At 38.8% G+C, this 18,646-nt stretch overlaps 1 protein-coding gene across 2 annotated transcripts in view; it reads left to right on the top strand.

Moving 5' to 3' along the window:
- Positions 1–18,646, top strand: part of PDE4D (phosphodiesterase 4D) — a 318,702-nt gene that overhangs the window by 107,403 nt on the left and 192,653 nt on the right. For both annotated transcript variants that reach the window (XM_090276285.1, XM_090276286.1), the window contains exon 2: positions 18,431–18,622. In XM_090276285.1, coding sequence (XP_090132411.1) covers positions 18,431–18,622 — 192 coding nt within the window. The remainder of the gene's footprint in view (positions 1–18,430; positions 18,623–18,646) is intronic.

The raw sequence follows: 18,646 nt of genomic DNA, 5'->3' as shown, positions 1-18,646 counted from the left end.
ATTCCAGTTTGTTGAAATGAACTCTGGATTTTTTCTCACCTTCTATCTCGTATGCGGTTTTGTTCCTTTCGTTATGAAATTTTTTCGCTTCTTTCTTATCTTTTTCCTGCTCTTTTGTGAATTCTGTAAGCCACCTGATAACAATGGCCCAGAACTGAGCCTCTGACAGGTTTCTTATCTGTTCATCTGTCAGGTTCTCTATCTGCTGCCTGGTGAGTTGTGTCACCGGGATCTCTATAGTTGTCTGCCTCATTTTGACAGATGCGTTTTGTTTTCTTGGGCCGGCTGTCGGGGGCAGTGCCTGCGTACTCGTAATGACCCAGCGACCGGCGCCGTTTGGCGTCACAAATCAGCGACCAGCGCCTGCCTGTCCGCGACCTATTTCGCAGCCCTGTGGTGCTTTCTTTGGGGGCGGGGGTCCAAGATGGATTCACACAGTTATTCAGCTAGGAGACCGGGATCCGTCCTCCCGCCCCCCTGGGCCTCACTGTTCAAGGCGATGCGGCGGCCGCTCTCCCCAGCGCTGGGGTCGCGCACCGCCAGGGGCTTGCGCAGCCGGGATTCCTCGCCGCCCGCCGCTCCGGGTGCGACCGCAAACAGCACTGCCCTCTTTAACTCTTACCTGCCCAAATGGCACCGCTGGTTTATAACTTCATATGTTGGACTTCCGTGTAGTTTTATTTTCTGGAATTTCTAGTTATCCTTTGTTTTGAAGTAGTTGTATTCCTCTCTAGTTGTAGAGGGAGACCTAGCGTGTCCGTCTAAGCCTCCATCTTGGCCGGAAGTCTCTCAAAACAGTTTTGAACTCTTCAATTTTGATGCCTTGTAGTGCTTTTGACATTTTTTTTTTTGTTTCACCTCTTCCACATCAGCAAGACATTTCCCTTTGAGGACTTTTGTCATTCAGGGAAACAAAAAAAAAAAAGTGGCTAGTGGGGAGATCAAGTGAACAGAGAGAGTGGGGCACGGGGGTCATGCTGTTTATGGTCAAAAGCTGCTGAACACTCAGTGCAGTGTAGGCAGGTGTGCTCATAAATCACCCCTCATGAAATGGGCAAATGCATTGAAAGAGTCTTCAAAAAAAATTCACTGAAGCTGAACACGGCCTCTCACAACAAGCCAACTGATAGACTGATACAGATGGGTTCCTAAAACATTCACCTAGTGAGGGAAGCCTGTACTACAAGGAGCCCACCTTCCAGAAGATAATCTCAGTTGTATGGGACCCCCCTCTTGCATATGCACCCCTACATTCATTGCACCATTATTACAATAGCCAAGATCTGGAAACAGCCCAAGTTCCCATCATTAGATGAGTGGATTAAAAAGCTGTGATACATTTAAACAATGGAATACTACTCAGCTGCAAAAAAAAAAAAAAAAAAAGGAAAGAAAATCTTACCCCTTGCAACAGCATGGATGGACCTGGAGATCATTAAGCAAAGTGAAATAAGGCAGTCAGTGAAAGACAAATACCATAGGATCTCACTTATATGTGGAATCTGATGAACAAAATAAACTGAAGAACAAAATACAAATAGGGACGTGGATAGATATAGCAGACTGACAGCTGTCAGAGAGGAGGGGTTTGAGGAACTAGATGAAAAAAGTTGAAGGGATTAAGAAAAAACTACATATATATATATATATATATATATATATATATATATATATGTCTATATCGACACATAGACACAGACAACAGTGTGGTGATAGCTAGAGGGAAAGGGGGTGGGGATGTGGAGGTGGGCCAGGTGGGGAATAGGAATGGAAAGAGACTTTGCTTGGGGTCAATGGGAGAGCGATGCAGTGTGCAGGTGATGTTTTCTTGAGCTGTACACTTGAAACCTGCATGGTGTTGCAAACCAGTATCACCCCAATAAATTCAATAAAAAAATGAAGAAATTTAAAAAACATGAAATCCAAAGGAAAGCTAATCTTAATGTGCCCATAACAGGATGAGATGATGTATGCTGTTGGGTGTGATTGTTTACATCTTCATTTTTACTCCCCATGATACGGTTTTAAGGAATTGCGCAAGAGCTTTCCCTGCGGGAACCACTGGGCTGAGAGGAGTGTGGCCTCTCCTCTCCACGCCATGGCGTGTGCTCATTCACTGATACTATGGAAAGGGGGAATCCTCTGGCAAAATGTCACTTTGCCTGCTGTGTTCCAGGCTCCCATTTGTCCAGATATTGTGAACTTTGTTCACACCAACTTGTGCAAAAACAATGGACAGCCCTATACTGTCAGTGAATTGGCAGGACATCAAACCGGTGCTGAGTCTTAGGGTGCTGGCAGAGCTGTGGCTCCAATTCCTAGAGTTTGAATTGGTGGAACTCATCATTCCAGCCAGGGTGCTTTTGGAAATATGTGTCATGGGGGCCATATGTTTGCACCAACCAAAAACTGGCACCATGGGCTCTGCAGAGTGAACACAACACAGAAGCGATGTGCCATCTGCTCTGCTCTGGCTGCCTTGGCTGTAAGGAGGTTCCTGAACTTCCTTTGGTGGCTGTAGATAAAGTTGAAAGCCACAAGAATATCAAAGAGGCTGTTTTGCTTCTTAAGAAACTTAAGGCCTGGAATGATATCAAAAAGGTCTATGCCTCTCAGTGAATGAGAACTGGCTAGGGCAAGATGAAAAACCACCAGCGTATCTGATGCAGGGTACCCTGCATCGTCTATAATGAGGACAATGGTGTCATCAGAGCCTTCAGAAACATTCCTGGAATTACCCTGCTTAACGTAAGCAAACTGAACATTTTGAAACTTGTTCCTGGTGGACATGTGGGCCGTTTCTGCATTTGATCTGTATGGCATTTGGCATAAAACGGCCTCCCTCACGAGAAACTACAACCTTCCCATGTACAAGCTGCCCACTACAGACCTTAGCAGAATCTTGAAAAGCCCAGAGATTCAAAGATCCCTCCGAGCATCACGCAAGAAGATGCGTTGCAGAGTCCGGAAGAAGAATCCACTGAAAAACCTGAGAATCATGTTGAAGTTAAACCCATATGCGAAGACCATGGCTGGAACACCATTCTTCACTGGGCCTAGAACCACAAGCTCCAGGTGGATAGAGCAGTAGCGGCACTAGAAGCCAAATCAGATGAGAAGGGGGTTCCAGGCAAGAAGGGAGGAAAGGAAAGAAGGTTGTTGGCATTAAGAAGCAGAAGAAGCCTTTGTTGGGGAAAAAAAAGGCTGCAGCTACCATGAAACCAGCAACTGAGAAGAAGCCCGCAGAATAGAAACCCAGCACAGAAGAAAAGAAGCCTGCAGCGTAAACTCAAATGTGTTTATTCCATGAAGGTCAAATCACTGTGCACAGCTAGTTTTGAATAAAAAAACAACATGTCAAAGGCAGTGAGAAACAAAAAACAAACAAACAAAAACAGTAGAAGAAATTGATTGTTTATGGCAATCATAGGATAATATGGACTGAGGAAATTGTATCAATAATTCAGGCTGCACAACTCTCTGAAGCTCTTCTTTGTTGCCTTTTAGCCCCCATTAAAGGGGAAAAGACCATCTGCTTGGATCATTGAGGTTAGAAACTGAGTAATATCACTTTTCCAAAATAGATATAATAACAGGGCATCTAAATTGTTTCCTGACCTGTTTGAGGAAGAGTCCAGACCCAGGAAAAACATGGTGTATGGGTTTTCATATTTATTAGTGGAAAAGAAGCAGATTTAAGTTATACTTTTCAAGACAAGTGTAGTAAAACTATTACCATTTTTATTTTTAGTTATAATCTTGCCTCGACTTAATATATATTATTGTAAATGGGAAGTATTTTCACAAGGGATTCATAATTTTACAATTCTTATTCACTCAATTAAGCCATTTGGAAATTAATTCTTAATAAGTCCAAATACATGAATAGCTATAGATGAGATTGAGAACCACATTTTAAGAACCCACACCCTCAAAAAGAAAACCATAATTTTTGTGGAGATAGTGTGGTTTGAAGCACATCCTTCTTCAGACCTTCAGAAACTAATATCCTACCTGATGGAATCACTCCCCATTCCCCCAGGCCGAGCTGATAATCACTGATCTGGAAGAATAAACATGTACAAATAGCAAGAAAAATTCTGAAAAATAGGAGTAAGCTTTGGAAATTAGGGCTATCAAAAAAAAAAAAAAAAAAAAACCAGTGAGAAGAAAAGTATGAAGAAAAATTAACCTCTACAGTAACTTGCCTTTTAGGAAATAGTGTGGCACTGCATTTCCATCCACAGCCATTTTGTCCTTTCTCCAAGCATTGTCTCGCATGCAGGTTCGCTGTGAAACTGGTGAAGATCAAGCTCAGGCCCCTCACTGTCCTAGGTCCTTTCCAAGCTCTAGGAGAGAGGGGCCCTAGCAGCTTCACATAGTTAGAAGTTTTGTAAAATTTGCAAGAGTAAGAATTTTTTGCATTATTTTTTAAAGCAGACTCCCCACATTGCATAACCTTCATGTGCCATAAAACCTGGAAGCCGCCGCTGCTTCCATGGCCGCTTGGCTGTCATACAGGAGTATATTCAAAGTAACGCGTATCAAAATGCCTTTTAACACATCAGCCTTCTAAGTGCCTTTCCAGATGATTTCTTCAAACAAACTAATGAACCTCATTAACTGATAAGTTTCTTTGTTTAAAAAAAGTGACTCCTAGCTAAATTAAAAAACAATAATATTCATTTGAAGTAGAGCCACACAGGCAACCATGGTAAATAATAACCAGGATACAGTAAGTAGTGCTGCATCTAATGACATTAATGCATCCATAATATTTATTGGGTAACTACTATGTGCTGGGGATATGTTAATGAACGGAAGAGATAAAAATCTCTGCATTTGTAGAGCTTACAATCCAGTGAGAAGGGTAAGATAAACAAGTAATTCAGTTTAGCAGAGACTGATAAATGCTGGGGAGAAAACTAGAAAGGAGAGAAGGCTAGAAAGGTGTGGCAATTAGTGTGGCAATTTTAGTCTTTAATGGCAACTTAATTTTTTTCAGCTGATTGGGATATAATTGACATAAAACATATAAGTTTTAGGCATACAACAGTGATTTTATCAATATATATTTTTTATATATTGCAAAATGATTACCACAATAAGGTGAGCTAACACACCCACCACCTTATATAGCGACAACTCTTTTTGTGGTGAGACTCTTTGAAATTTGTTTTCTTAGCAACTTAAAATATACAATACCATATTATTATCTCTAGTCACCATGCTGTATCTTATATCCCTGAACTTATTCATCTTATAACTAGAAGTTTGTACCTTTAACCCCCTTCACCCATTCTTCCCACACCCCACTCTCCAGCCCTTGTCAAATACCAGTCTGTTTTCTGCTTCTGCAAGTTTTGTTTTTTTAGGTTCCACATATAAGTGAGATCATATAGTATCTGTCTTTCTTTTTCTAACTTACGCCACTTAGAATAATGCCCCCAAGTTTCATCTATGTTGTTGCAAATAGCAGGGTTTCTTTATTTTTATAGCCGAATAATATTACATTGTGTGTGTGTGTATCCCATTTTCTTTATCTGTTATCAGTCCACGGAAACTTAGGTTGTTTTCACGTCTTGACTATTGTTAACAATATTGTAATAAATGGGAGGGGGTGCAGATATCTCTTCAAGATAGTGATTTCATTTCCTTTGAATATATACCCAGAACTGAGATTGCTGGATCATATGGTAGTTCTATTTTTAATTTCTTGAGGAACCTCCATACTGCTTTCCACAGTGGCTGCACCAATTTGCATTGCCACCAACAGTGCACAAGGGTTTCTCTCACTAGGAAGCTAGAAGAGGCTAGGAGATTAGGGTGACAATTTAAAATAGAGTAGCCTGGGACCATTTCACCTTGAAGGTGACAATGGGCTGATATCTGGGTAATGAATACTCCAGGCAGAGGATGCATACACCTGTCTTCTAAGGCCAGCCAGGGGGCTGAGAGGCTGAGGCACAATGAGTGAGAGGAAATTGGTATAGGGGGAAATTGGAGTGGCCTTGGGGGCTCACATCAGTCTTGGAGGGCCAGGGCCACTGTGAGGACATAGTGTTGTCAGGGAGAGAAACTTCCCCCTACACCCTTCCTCAGTTCTTATAGCGGGGCAAGTAATAAAGTTGACATGAAACCAGATTAACAGGAGAAAACCCAATTGATATGTGCACACATGAGATTATAAATGATGCTCCAAGAAATGATGGACCGGCTAGCTTTTTATACTTTATAGACAAGCAGTACATGTGTGAAGATGACAAAGAACAAAGACACCTAGGTTTGGTTGTTCATTAGTGAGAAATCTAGTAAATTTAGTAGAGGAGTAACACGTTTTGTTTATGTTAGCATTTCTGCCCTGGATTCCTTAGCTTGAGCAATAAGGGTGTCTCTCTTAGTCCCTCTCAAGCAAGGAGGACACCTTCCTCAGGGGAGATTTATTTCCTGAATCCAAGGACATAAGGGAAAGTCAAGGAGCCCTCCTTGTAACTGTAAGTCAAAGTAATCAATATGCCATAGAGGGATATTTGGGGATGGCCTGCTCTGGGCCCCAACAGTGTTTACTTTGAATAAAATAGGAAGCCATTGGAGGATGGTCAGCAGGAATTCACAGGGATCTGATTTAACACAGGCTGCTGTATAAAGAATGAATGTGTTGGTGGAGAGAAGGGGAGCACCATTAACTCTCAGTGTTCCAGGCCGAGCTTATCAAAGCAATTTTAGTTGTCCTGTAAGACAGAAATAATTAATTAATTAATGCAGAAATACGCTACCTCCCACCCTGTTAATAAAGGTGTTCCCTTTTTGGGCTCTAGCTTGATGAAGCCAGGTTTTGAGGGAAGCTGCATTTTGGAAATATAAGAGCTTAGAAGTGGTCTCCGAGAGCGGATGGTTGGCGGGCTGATACAACCGCGTGAGTCCTCGGGGGCGCCTCTGTCCGTCCCAGCCCGCAGACGTGTGCTTTACTGCTCTTCCCATCCATGCCCTTACTCAGATCCCCAAGTGAAAGCAGGATGTAGGGAAAGGAACATGTGCTTGCTTCTTTCATTCTCAATCACAGTGAAGCCTGAATGAGATTTTCAGATAAATTTAGGGCCGCCAACAACTATGAAAACAGATGCTTTGTGCTGTCAGCATATATTCAAGTTAAATACATGTATATATTTATGACTCGGACTATTCATTATTCTACAGAATTGCTGCAAATATGGACCTGAATCTACTGGCTGCAGGCTTTGCCTCAATCCCAGCACCACAGTCCCACATTGGGACCCATTTGATGTCCTTTTAAAAGCAGAGGTTCAGTTAAGAAAATTTCCTTTAAGATAATCATTAAAAAGTAACCTATAAACCTCAAATAAATAAAGTCTTCATTTGGGCTTTTAAAATTTAGATCTAGTAAACATTTTTCAGAAAAAAATTGGCCTTTTACTGCCTCATTTGGCAAAATTCTACTAAGCAAGTCCAGCTCGTCCCTTCTGGTTTCTAGTCCAAATATCAAACACACTATCATTTTTATCTTGAATCTCTTCATCACCCTACGTTATTGGGAGTGTCATTGAAAGTCAGAAGCAAATGTTGTTTCCAGAGAACACATGATATTTTGACTGATAAGCATACACCTTTTACCTTTGTTCTAGGCTTTTATTTATAAAATCCATGTGTGAAAATAAAGGGTAAAACGTTCATTCTTAATGTTAGTCCTCTGTGCAAATAGACATATTATGCAAGCTAATATACATACCTCACTTACCTGCAGATTCACTAACCTGGCTAAATACTGTGTTCTCTCAGGGTATCTATTTAAATTTGAGATGCAGATTTTTTATTGCTTGGGAAAGCTTGCCGTTTGTACATATCACTGTAAAATACTGTTTTCTACAGTCTCATCTCTAGATAATAATCTGAACAAAGTAAATATTAAAATGGGGAATTTTGAGAAGCAGTTTTTCAACACTCCAAAGAAACTATTAGAACCTCAAGAAAATCTTGAATGGGAAGTATCACTAGTAATAATTACGAATAGGTTTCATAGCCTTGTGTTATTGGTAACAGTGAATAAACTATTATAAAGAGAACAGTACATTTTTAGTAATCATGGGTAAGCCACCCCTCGCCCCTTGAGTGGCAAGTACTAAAATAAATTTCGTTATATAACCAACAGCATGGGTTTCAATATACATGGCAGATTCAGGCACAGGAAAATAAATACCAGTGTAATTGCAACTTGAAATCCCCACGGTATACCCAGTGGCTGGAGACCTCAGGTCTAAAGGGCTGTTTCTGCTCATTATATTCACTGGAGTCCCACCCAGGTTGTTGGGAACGCCACGTCTTCCATGGTTCCTAGCAGGAAATTATTCCTTCTCCTTAATAAGGAATATCTAGAGAAAAATCAACAGTCTCCACCCTCCCCCCAATGTTTTCTCACTGGAATTGTGGATTAGGGTGGAGACATAAAAGCAGCAAACGTTATAAGAACAATCTGGCTCCAGCATCTGTCATCTCATTGATTGTCAGGGTTGATTCAGTTGACCTGGCTGACCAGCTCTCAGTTCCCTTTCTCTCTCACCTTTCCCTTTGGGTTCTTCCAAAGCAGTGAAGTCAGGTACAGAGAATGACCTAGATGGAAAGTCCCCCTCAAAGATAAATAGCAATAGCAATAAAAATAACATTAGCTGCTAAATATTGGGAGTATACTAGCTGCCAGGCAGTGTGCTAACACTTTTTTTTTTTCTCTCTTCTAGTCCTTATAGTGGCCCTAGAGCTAGACCTCAGGAAATAGAGGCTTAGAAACATACAGTAAACTTGCCCCATAGCATGCAACTAGAAAGTGGCAGAACCTAGATTTCACATTTAACCCACATTTTCTAACCCCCCTCCTAACAGGAACATTTTTGGTCTCTCCCCACCTCCCAACAGGGGTCGCATTAAAACATAGTCCCAGAATTAGCATTGGCATGCATGATGTATAAATTGATCAGAATGTTACTGTCAAAGAGTTAGCATCTGAAATTCTGTCCAAGTGAGAAAGCTAAGAGATGTTGACGGTCGGTTAGCAGGAGACTGTGCAATAGAGACATTAACACAGGGGCCATTCTCCCAGGCTCTAGAATTAAACAGATTGAGTTTGAAACCCGCTTATGAACTGTATAGTTCATACTTAAACACAGTACTTAACATAGGGCCACTTCTCTATGCCTCAGATTCCTTGTGGGTCAAATGGAAAACATAGTGCCTACGTCAAAGTGTTATTGTGAGGATTCAGTGTCATAATGTATCTAAAGCACAGAGCACAATGCCTGGCAAATGGAATGTGCTCCAAAAGTTTGATTATCATCATCACTATGGTTGTTATTCTCACCGTTATTATTATACTGTACTCAGATATTACTGTTCACTGATTGGACTGTTGCCTTGATTTGTCCCAGACCTAACCATTCCCAAGGGGAGCTCCATAGTTCTAATATGTAAAGGGATTAACAAACCTTTTGGTGGGAGTGGGGTAGAGCTTTGGTTTATTTATTTATTTTTATACTTGTTGATTTCTTTTTAATTTCAAAGTTAATGTGTTTATTTTCACAAATATAGCAAATAAAACAATTTGAAAGTATACAATTTAACAGTTAATAGTCTCCCCCATCTCACTCCCCTGAAGGACGCTCCTTGCCTCGGTTTCCATAAACACACTCAGCCGTATCAGGTTGGGCCATATGAAATTGCCATCTTTAATATGAACCCTGAAGTTGAGCCAGGCATTAAATGTCCTGTTGTATACACATGACTTACTTACTCCTTCTTGGGTTTGCTTTTGCTCCCTTTATTATGAGCCCTCCACCCCATTGTATTGGGGTTTTCAGGGTGCTCTAGCAACTTACCAGTGACTAGGTAAACAAGAGACATGATTTCTCACAGTTCTGGAGGTTGGGAAGTCCAAGAACTAGGTACAAGCAGATTCAGTGTCTGGTGAGGATCTCCTTCTCCTCGTATGTTGGAAGGGGCCAGGGAACTCTGGGCCTCTTTTATAAGGGCACTAACTCCAGTCATGAGAGCTCCACCCTCCTGCCTGATTGCCTCCCAAAGGCACCACCTCCAAATAAGATCACATTGTTAATTAGGTTCCAACATATGAATTTTTTTATGAGAAAGAATAATAATTTTACTGTATTTTCAAGGAGAAATTAAGAATAAGTTTATGTAGCTCAGCCCTTTAGGGAAGCTTGCAATCTTAATTAAAACATTTGGTTTCATGGGTTTGACCTTTTAACCAAAAATATACAAGAAATATAAAGAAAAACAGTGATTGGCTACAATTTTGTGTTATTACCCAGAGTGAACAAGGATATAGTTCAGTTTTCTGACTTATTTCTTTTTATTATTAAATTTATTGGAGTAACATTGGTTAATAAGACCTTATAGGTTTCAAGTGTACATTTCTATGATACATGATATATTGTGTGCCCACCACCCAAAATCAAAATATCTCCCATATATTTGGCCCCCTTTACCCTTTCCTACCCTCCATTAACACTCTTCCCTATGGTAACAGCCATACTGTTATCTGTGTTTACAAGTTTCAATTTTATATCCCACATATGAGTGAAATCATATGGTCCTTAGATTCTTTTGACTGATTTATTTTGCCTAGCATAGTATTCTCAAGGTCCATTCATATTTTGACAAATGGCACTATTTCATCTTTTCTTATGGCTGAGTAGTATTCCATTGTATATTTGTACCACATCTTCTTTATCCAACCCTCTATCAAAGGGCACTTTGGTTTTTTCCATGTCTTGGCCACTGTGAATAATGCAGCAATGAACATAGGGGTGCATATATCTTTGAGATAAATGTTTTCACTTTTGGGGGGTAGATATCCAGAAGAGGTATTGCTTCATCATATGGTAACTCTATTCTTAATTTTTTGAGGACCCACCACATTGTTTTCCATACTGATTGTACCAGTTTATATTTTTCACCAGCAGAGAATAAACGCTCCTTTTTTCCACAACCTCTCCAACACTTGTACCTGTCTTGTTGATAATAGCCATTCTAACAGGTGTGAGGTGGTATCTCACTGTAGGTTTCAGTTGCATATCCCTAATAGCTAGTGAAGTTGAACACCTTTTCATATATCTGTTGGCTGTTTGTATGTGTTCTTGGGAGAAGTGTCTGTTCAGGTCCTCTGCCCGTTTTTAATTGGATTGTTTGTTTGGTGTTGAGTTGTATGAGTTCTCATAATATTTTGTATATTAAGCCCTTGTCAGAGCCTTTGCTTGCAAATATCATCTCCTATTCGGTTGGTTACCTTTTTGTTTTGTTGATTTCTTTTGCTGTGCAGAAGCTTTTTAGTTTGATGTAGTCCTATTCATTTATTTTTGCCTACACTTGCCTTGCCTTTGGAATCAAAGTCAGAAAATGTTCTCTACAGCCAAGGTCCATGAGATAGTACCTATGTTTTCTTCTGTGTAATTTATTGTTTCAGATCTTATATTTAGGTATTTTATCCATTTTGAATTAATTTTTGTACATGGGGACAAACTGTAATCTAGTTTTATTCTTTTGCATGTGGCTTTCAGATTTTCCCAGCACCATTTATTGAAGAGGCTTTCTTCTCTCCATTGTATGTTTTTGGCTCCTTTGTCAGAAATTATTTGCCTGTATACATGTGGTTTTAATTCTTGGCTCTCAATCCTGTTCCATTGGTCTGTGTGTCTGGTTTTTTATTCTTATTTTTTTTCCAATACCATGCTGTTGTGATTATTGCAGCTCTGTGGTATAATTTGAAGTCAGGCAGTGTGATACCTTCAGCTTTGTTCTTTTTTCCTCAGGTTTGCTTTGGCTGTTTGGGATCTTTGGCTATTTGCGGTTACATGCAAATCTGATGGGGTTTTTTTGTTCTAAAATTTAAAAATGACATTGGCATTTTGATGGAGATTGCATTAAATCTGTATTTTGCTTTGGTTACTATGGCCATTTTAATAGTTGTTTTTCCAATCCATGAACACAGAATATCTTTCCATTTCATTGTGTTTTTTTCAATCTCTTTTAATAATGCTTTGTAGTTTTCAGTATATAGGACCTTCACATCTTTTGTGAAGTTTATTCCTAGGTATTTTATTCTTTTGATTGCAATTGCAAAAGGAATTGTTTTTGTTGGGTTTTTGTTTGTTTGTTTGTTTGTTTCATTTCTTCTTCTGAAATTTCATTGTTAGTATACAGGAAAGCAGAGAATTTTTTGAACATTGATTTTGTGTCCTGCAACTTTACTGTATTTGTTTATTGTTTCTAATAGTTTTTGGTGGCGTCTTTAGGGTTTTCTACATACATTATCATGTCATCTGCAAAAAGTGACACTTTTACTCCTTCATTCCCAATATGGATGCCTTTTATTTCTTTCTCTTGCCTGATTGCTCTGACTGAGACACCCAGAGCTATGTTGAATAAGAGTGGTAAGAGTGGACATCCTTGTCTTGTTCCTGATTTTAGAGGAAAAGCTTTCAGTTTTTCATCTTTGAGTATGATATTAGTTGAGGGTCTGTCATATACAGCCTTTATTATGTTGAGGTACTTTCCTTCTATACTCATTTTATTGAATGTTTTAATCATAAATAGATGTTACATAATCAAATACTTTTCTGCATGTATTGATAAGATCATATCATTTTTATCCTTTGTTTTGTTAATGTGGTATATTACATTGATCAATTTGCATATGTTTAACCATCTTTGTGCACTGGAATGAATCCTATTTGATCATGATGTATTATTTTCTTAATGTATTGTTGTATTTGATTTGCTAATATTTTGGTTAGAATTTTTTATCTGTATTCATCAGAGATATCGATCTATAATTTCCTCTTTTGTGCTATTCTTGCCAGGTTTTGGTATCAGGGTTATGTTAGCCTCATGTTGGAAGTATTGCTTCTTCTTCAATTTTCTGGAAGAGTTCGAGAATGATAGATATTAAATCTTCTGGTCCTGGACTTCTATTTTTAGGAAGGTTCTTTATGGTTCTTTCAATTTCCTCACTGTTGATCAGTCTATTTAGATTTTTCAGTTCTTCATGATTCAGTCTAGGAAAGTTGTATATGAATTCAACATATGAATTTTGAGAGACACAGGCATTCGGTCTATAGCCCCAATCCAACTCTACTCTGTCTGGATATTTTTTATTTGCCCTTCAAAGAAGCACATCCTTCAGCTTCTTAAACTCCTTTTACATTCATTGTGTTAATCACATTCTCTGATTGCCTATGTAACACAATTTAGTAATTTATTACTTATGTAATATTTAATACAGGTATGTCACATTTTGTTCTTTTTCTCTGTTGCTTTGTTATATTGCTTCAACTAGATTTAAGTGACTTATAGAGAAGTGCTATGTTTAAATCTCTCTATTCAAGTCCTAACCAAAGGATGTAGGAGAAACGATAATAGTTTGTTCACTGAATCTTTTGTAATGCAAAGTCCATTTTTCTATAAAGTTATTCACCAATACTGGCATTAACTAATGATTCCACCTAGGGATTCTGTAATAATTACTGTATTACTTTTTCTTGATAATGAATTTTGATTATAGTAACATTTAATGTAATGGAAATTAACCATCCAGATGACCTCAGACCCTGGACCTACCACCCTCAAAACTATAGTCTGAGAAAACCTGTTACCAAAATTTAGAGTAATTCCCCAGACCATTAATAATACCGTTGTTACCTTATCCCAACACAATAGGTATTCCATTATTAGTTATAGAAATTCAGTAAAGGTTTCTCAAGGTTTTATTGTTTTTTTCAAGTGGAAGTCTAATAAAACATCAGTGATCATTTTTAGATATTCATCTTCAATCTGTAAAGCTAATACTAATAGATTAATATAATTTCATCAATATTTAGTAATCACTGCCTATAAATTGTGAGGTTTTGTTTTTTGGATAATATTGAAGAGGTTGTTTTCATGAGTCTTTTTAAAAGTTTGTTTTTCAATTACAGTTTACATTCAGTATTTTTTTGTATTAGTTTCAGGCAGATAGCACAGCAGTTAGACAATCATATACTTTACAAAGTGGTCCGTCAAATATTTTCAGTACCCACCTGACACCATAAATAGTTATAACAATATTATTTACTATATTTCCTATACTGTAGTTTACATCCTTGTAACTTTTTTGTAACTACCAATTTGTGCTTCTTAATCCCTTCACCTTTTTACCCAGCTGCCACCTCCCTCCCCTCTGGTAACCATTAAGTCTGTTCTCTGTATCTGAGTTTGTTTCTATTTTGTTTCTTCATTTATTTTGCTTTTTAGATTCCACATATAAGTTAAATTATATGGGTCATTCTCTGTCTGATTTATTTCACATAGCATAATACGCTCTTGGCCTATCCATGGCGTCATGAGTCTTTAAGTAGTAGTTCAGGCCTTCAAGTTTATTTAAATAGATTTTCCTTATTTAAGAAAATGATCTCCATCTAGTGGACAACATGTTATATTACAACCTGTGAAGATATCAAAGTCCCTACAATACTCCATATTAAGCATTTAATGACCTGTTAATAATTTTTGTCTTAATAAGTAATATTATTGCAAAATGTTAATTGTTTTAAGATATTTATCAATATTTGTTATAAACCTTAGAGTGGAGAATCTATAAATTAAGACTTGCTTAAATTAATTGGAAAAATTATAGTAATAAAAAACACAATTACTGGTTTTTTGATTATATTGATATTTACTCAATGGAACTAAGAAAACTAAACTGTAAATTATACTCCTTTATCTCCTGTGTTTCTTTTAGTGCATAGCAAGGAGCGAGTACTTACTCTTTATTTTAAATAGTAAGGACAGATGAGACCATGCACATTTAGGGAGGTATGACTGTAGACGGTGCGATATACAGATGATGTATTATATAATACTACACCTGAAACTGACATAATTTTATTAACCAATTCATCTCAATTAGTTTAATAAAATTTAAGATAAACCTGTGGGAACGGGGGTAGGGGTGGGGCAGGAGAGAGCAATGGAGGGAGAATTGGGACAACTGTAATTGAACAACAATTTCTTTTTTTTAATTTAAAAAAAAAGAACATCTTGATATTCAGGAGAAATCAACATAAACCCTTTTTATGTGTTCACATTATTAAGTCATCCTCATCCTGAAGAGCTTTTATGACTATCTTCTTAGAAAGAAATCCCTTCTCCTGTTCAGAGGTCTTGCCTTCCTTTCAGCTGCACCCTGAATACCTTCAACAGCCCTCTTTAAATAAAATACTGCTCTTCTATGAAGACTTCTCAGATATCCCAGCCTGCATTGATCTTATCTCCTTCGGTTTTTGTATCTCAGTGTGCTCATACAAGGTGCTCAGTAAATGCTTATTTATTTAAGGAAACCCAAGAAGAGCTGGCCAGAGATCCCTAATATGTCTCTTTAGTGATTAGAGGTCCCTTTCCTCTGTTGGCCTTCCTTGGGATTGCCAAAAGTCCCACATACATGAAGTACTCCTCTAGGTGAAACAAATGTCCCCTGTTTGGGTGTCACAGTTCCTGATACACATTTGTAGTTTACATAATAATAGACTAGAGCTGGAAGAACTTCATAAGCAATAGATGATTAAATCCAGCATGCTCAATAACTTTGGTCAGTTAACTTTCGTAGGAGCCAGCATTCTTTTCTATAAAATGAGTCTGTTACACTAGATAACCTTTCATTGTCCTTTAAGGACCAAATAAATGCATTCATAAAGTGATACAAGTCTAAGAAAATGTTAAATTGGAAAACTTGTTTTAACTGGTCAAGCTACATTGTGAGTTTTTCCTTTCTTTTTTAAACTAGATGGACTGAGTCAATGTCATTTAGTCATAGATTCATAGATGAGCCATGAAACATCCAGTCCCCAGTTTTTTCTTCCACTTTGGCTTCTAATCTTTGGGTCATAAAACTATTTATTAATAATTTCAATGGAGAAAATAAAGTAGTGTTTTGAAATTAGCTGCTTGATAATTGGTATAAAGGTTCCAATGGGGAAAATATTGATAACAACTATACTTAAATTCATTTGTTTGTTTATTCATTTAATGATCTTTTACCCACATACCCTCCTCTCATAAGAAGACATGTGAGTTGACTTTATTTTAATATTGGTTGATGTTTGACTAGAAAGGCTTTTTGTGGAAAGTTTATCTAGATTATAAGGGCTGTGATGTTAAAAACTGTGCATGTGTGATTCGTTTTTTCCCTCAACTCTAAAATCTGTATTGCTGAGCAAATTCCTTTCATTCCGCCACTCATTCAGTCAAACCACCTAGTAAAGGTTTCTGAAGTGCTAAGAACAGAGTTTCCATTCTCAGAGAGCTCACAGTCTAGGAAAGGAGACCAAGTAGTAAGAATTTCTATTCCTACGATTCCCGGTCAGGGCACATGACTGACTACATTGCATGTCTGGTCCCCAGTTGAGGGCGCCAGTGAGAGGTAACCACACAGTGATGTTTCTCTCCCTCTCTTTCTCCTTTCCCCTCTCTCTACAAATAAATAAATAAACAAACAAATTAATTAAAAATTTTAAAAAAGAATTTCTATTCCTGGTAATTGCTACAGAAAAGGAGTGGGAAAGTGTCTTGGGAGCTCAGAGGAGGGCATCTCATGCCTTTCAAGTGAAGGCTAAATCCTCAAGGATGAATAACAATTAGCCAGGGAACAAAGGTTAGGTAGTGCTAGCCTGAGATGGTGGTTCAGTATGAGCAGAGCTGAAATGCCTGATGGAACATGGTACAGGATTGCATGTTGAGGCTGCAAAAATGTAATTGACAATGAATTGTTAAGACTCTGTCAATCTAGCCAAAAAAAGTAGACTTTATCCTGAGAACAATAGTTAGCTACTGAAAGGTTTTGTTACCAAGCAAAGGGGGGCTTGTTCACATGGTGCCTTGGTGTAAGACCCAACAATTAGTGTTGAGAAAAACAGGTCTTTATTTACAATATTCCAACCTTGGCGGGACTGGGAGCACTCCCGCTCAGAGCCCTGTTCTCCCATGGGACCTATCACTTCCCTTGCTCCCCAAAAGGCTATAAGCCAAAACCAAGCCCAGTAGTTCCCCATTCCTTATCTGTCAGCTTTCTCCTTCAGGATCTGGGGTACAATGTCATCAGCCTCCATCTAATAGTCAAGGAACGCATGTTCCATGTTATACTGGATCATGGTGAGTCCAGGAAAGGCACAAGTCATAAGACAATGTCCTTTCCGCATGTCCCGAATTCCAAAAGTCCAGATAGAGTCCAGGTCTGCAAGGCAGAGTCCTTGGTGGCTCCAGAGTCAGCTGGATCAAAGCAGGCAGGGTCAAAGCAGCAGCATGCCTGCTTTCTTACTAGCCCAGGCTGCATAGCCCTCTCCCATGGAGGACCAGCTCTCCTACAAAGCTGCCTAGCTGCCGCATCATGGCGCTCTTCCTACACACCAGACCTCATAGCCAACTCCCGTCTGCACCCTTTCAGACTGCATGGCCCAGTGCCCAAAGTGGCTGCCACCTTTCCTTTAAATCCTAAACACGGCCTGTGACACAATGGATATGGTGACCAGTCGTGACCACCCACACAAATCCCATGCAGGCCCCGTGAGCTGTCCGCCACCACTCTATGGTCAAAGTCCCTTCCATCTCCCTGGTGCCAGGCAGTGGCCACAACTATCTGCATAACTAAGAAACTAGCTACCAGCCATAGATATGTAAAGTACCTTAAAAGTTGTATTATCTCCTTGCCCCATCGCCAAAACCACAGGCTGTGGGGATTTTGGGGATGGCCACTCTGCCCTGTTACAGTTTTAACTGACAAATGACATAGATTTATAGTTTAAGAAGAATCACTCTTAGTACAGGGTGGAAAATGGATTCATTTTTAAGGCTGTTATAATTGTAGATGAAAGTTGTTGGAACTCTGGACTTAATATGTTGGCATTGGGATAGAGGGAAGTGGATACAATAGAAGTTAGTGATTGGATAAGTACAAGCAAAAGGGAGAGAAGCCCAGTTTTGGAGAGGTGATGATATTAGTCATACAATGAGCAGTTGTTGGATAGAGCTCAAATATTTAGTGAATTACTATGTATTTATTCTTTTCCTAAAAGAAATTCTGTACTTAGGAGAACTCTGCTTTTCAGAATGATTCCCTTTTAACTGACATTGAGAGACCTATGTCTTGTATCTGACTGGTTAACAAAAGTATCAAGTGTCCCAAAGCTTAGGAAGGGTAGAGTATGAAGTCTTTGTTTTGTTTTTTTTCACTTTTATATATTTCAGTATTATTGTTTTCTAACAACAGGAATCAGCTGTAAGTTTTCCCACTGTCAATTCCTAAACTGAAATGTCTCTTTACTCAAATATCAACATGCAAGTATTCACAGCAATGTCATTCCTTCTTCACTTACAGTTTTGATGTGGACAATGGCACATCTGCGGGACGGAGTCCCTTGGATCCCATGACCAGCCCAGGATCTGGGTTAATTCTCCAAGCAAACTTTGTGCACAGTCAACGTCGGGAGTCATTTCTGTATCGATCCGACAGCGATTATGACCTCTCTCCAAAGTCTATGTCCCGGAACTCCTCCATCGCCAGTGACATGTAAGTATAAGGGCGAGAAAGAGA

Source organism: Furipterus horrens, unplaced genomic scaffold (genome assembly GCF_987537825.1).
Source record: "Furipterus horrens unplaced genomic scaffold, mFurHor1.1.pri manual_scaffold_5, whole genome shotgun sequence".
Taxonomy (NCBI): Eukaryota; Metazoa; Chordata; class Mammalia; order Chiroptera; family Furipteridae; genus Furipterus; species Furipterus horrens.
The sequence above is the reverse complement of the archived record's forward strand: the minus strand, read 5'-3'. Positions and strand labels throughout refer to the sequence as shown.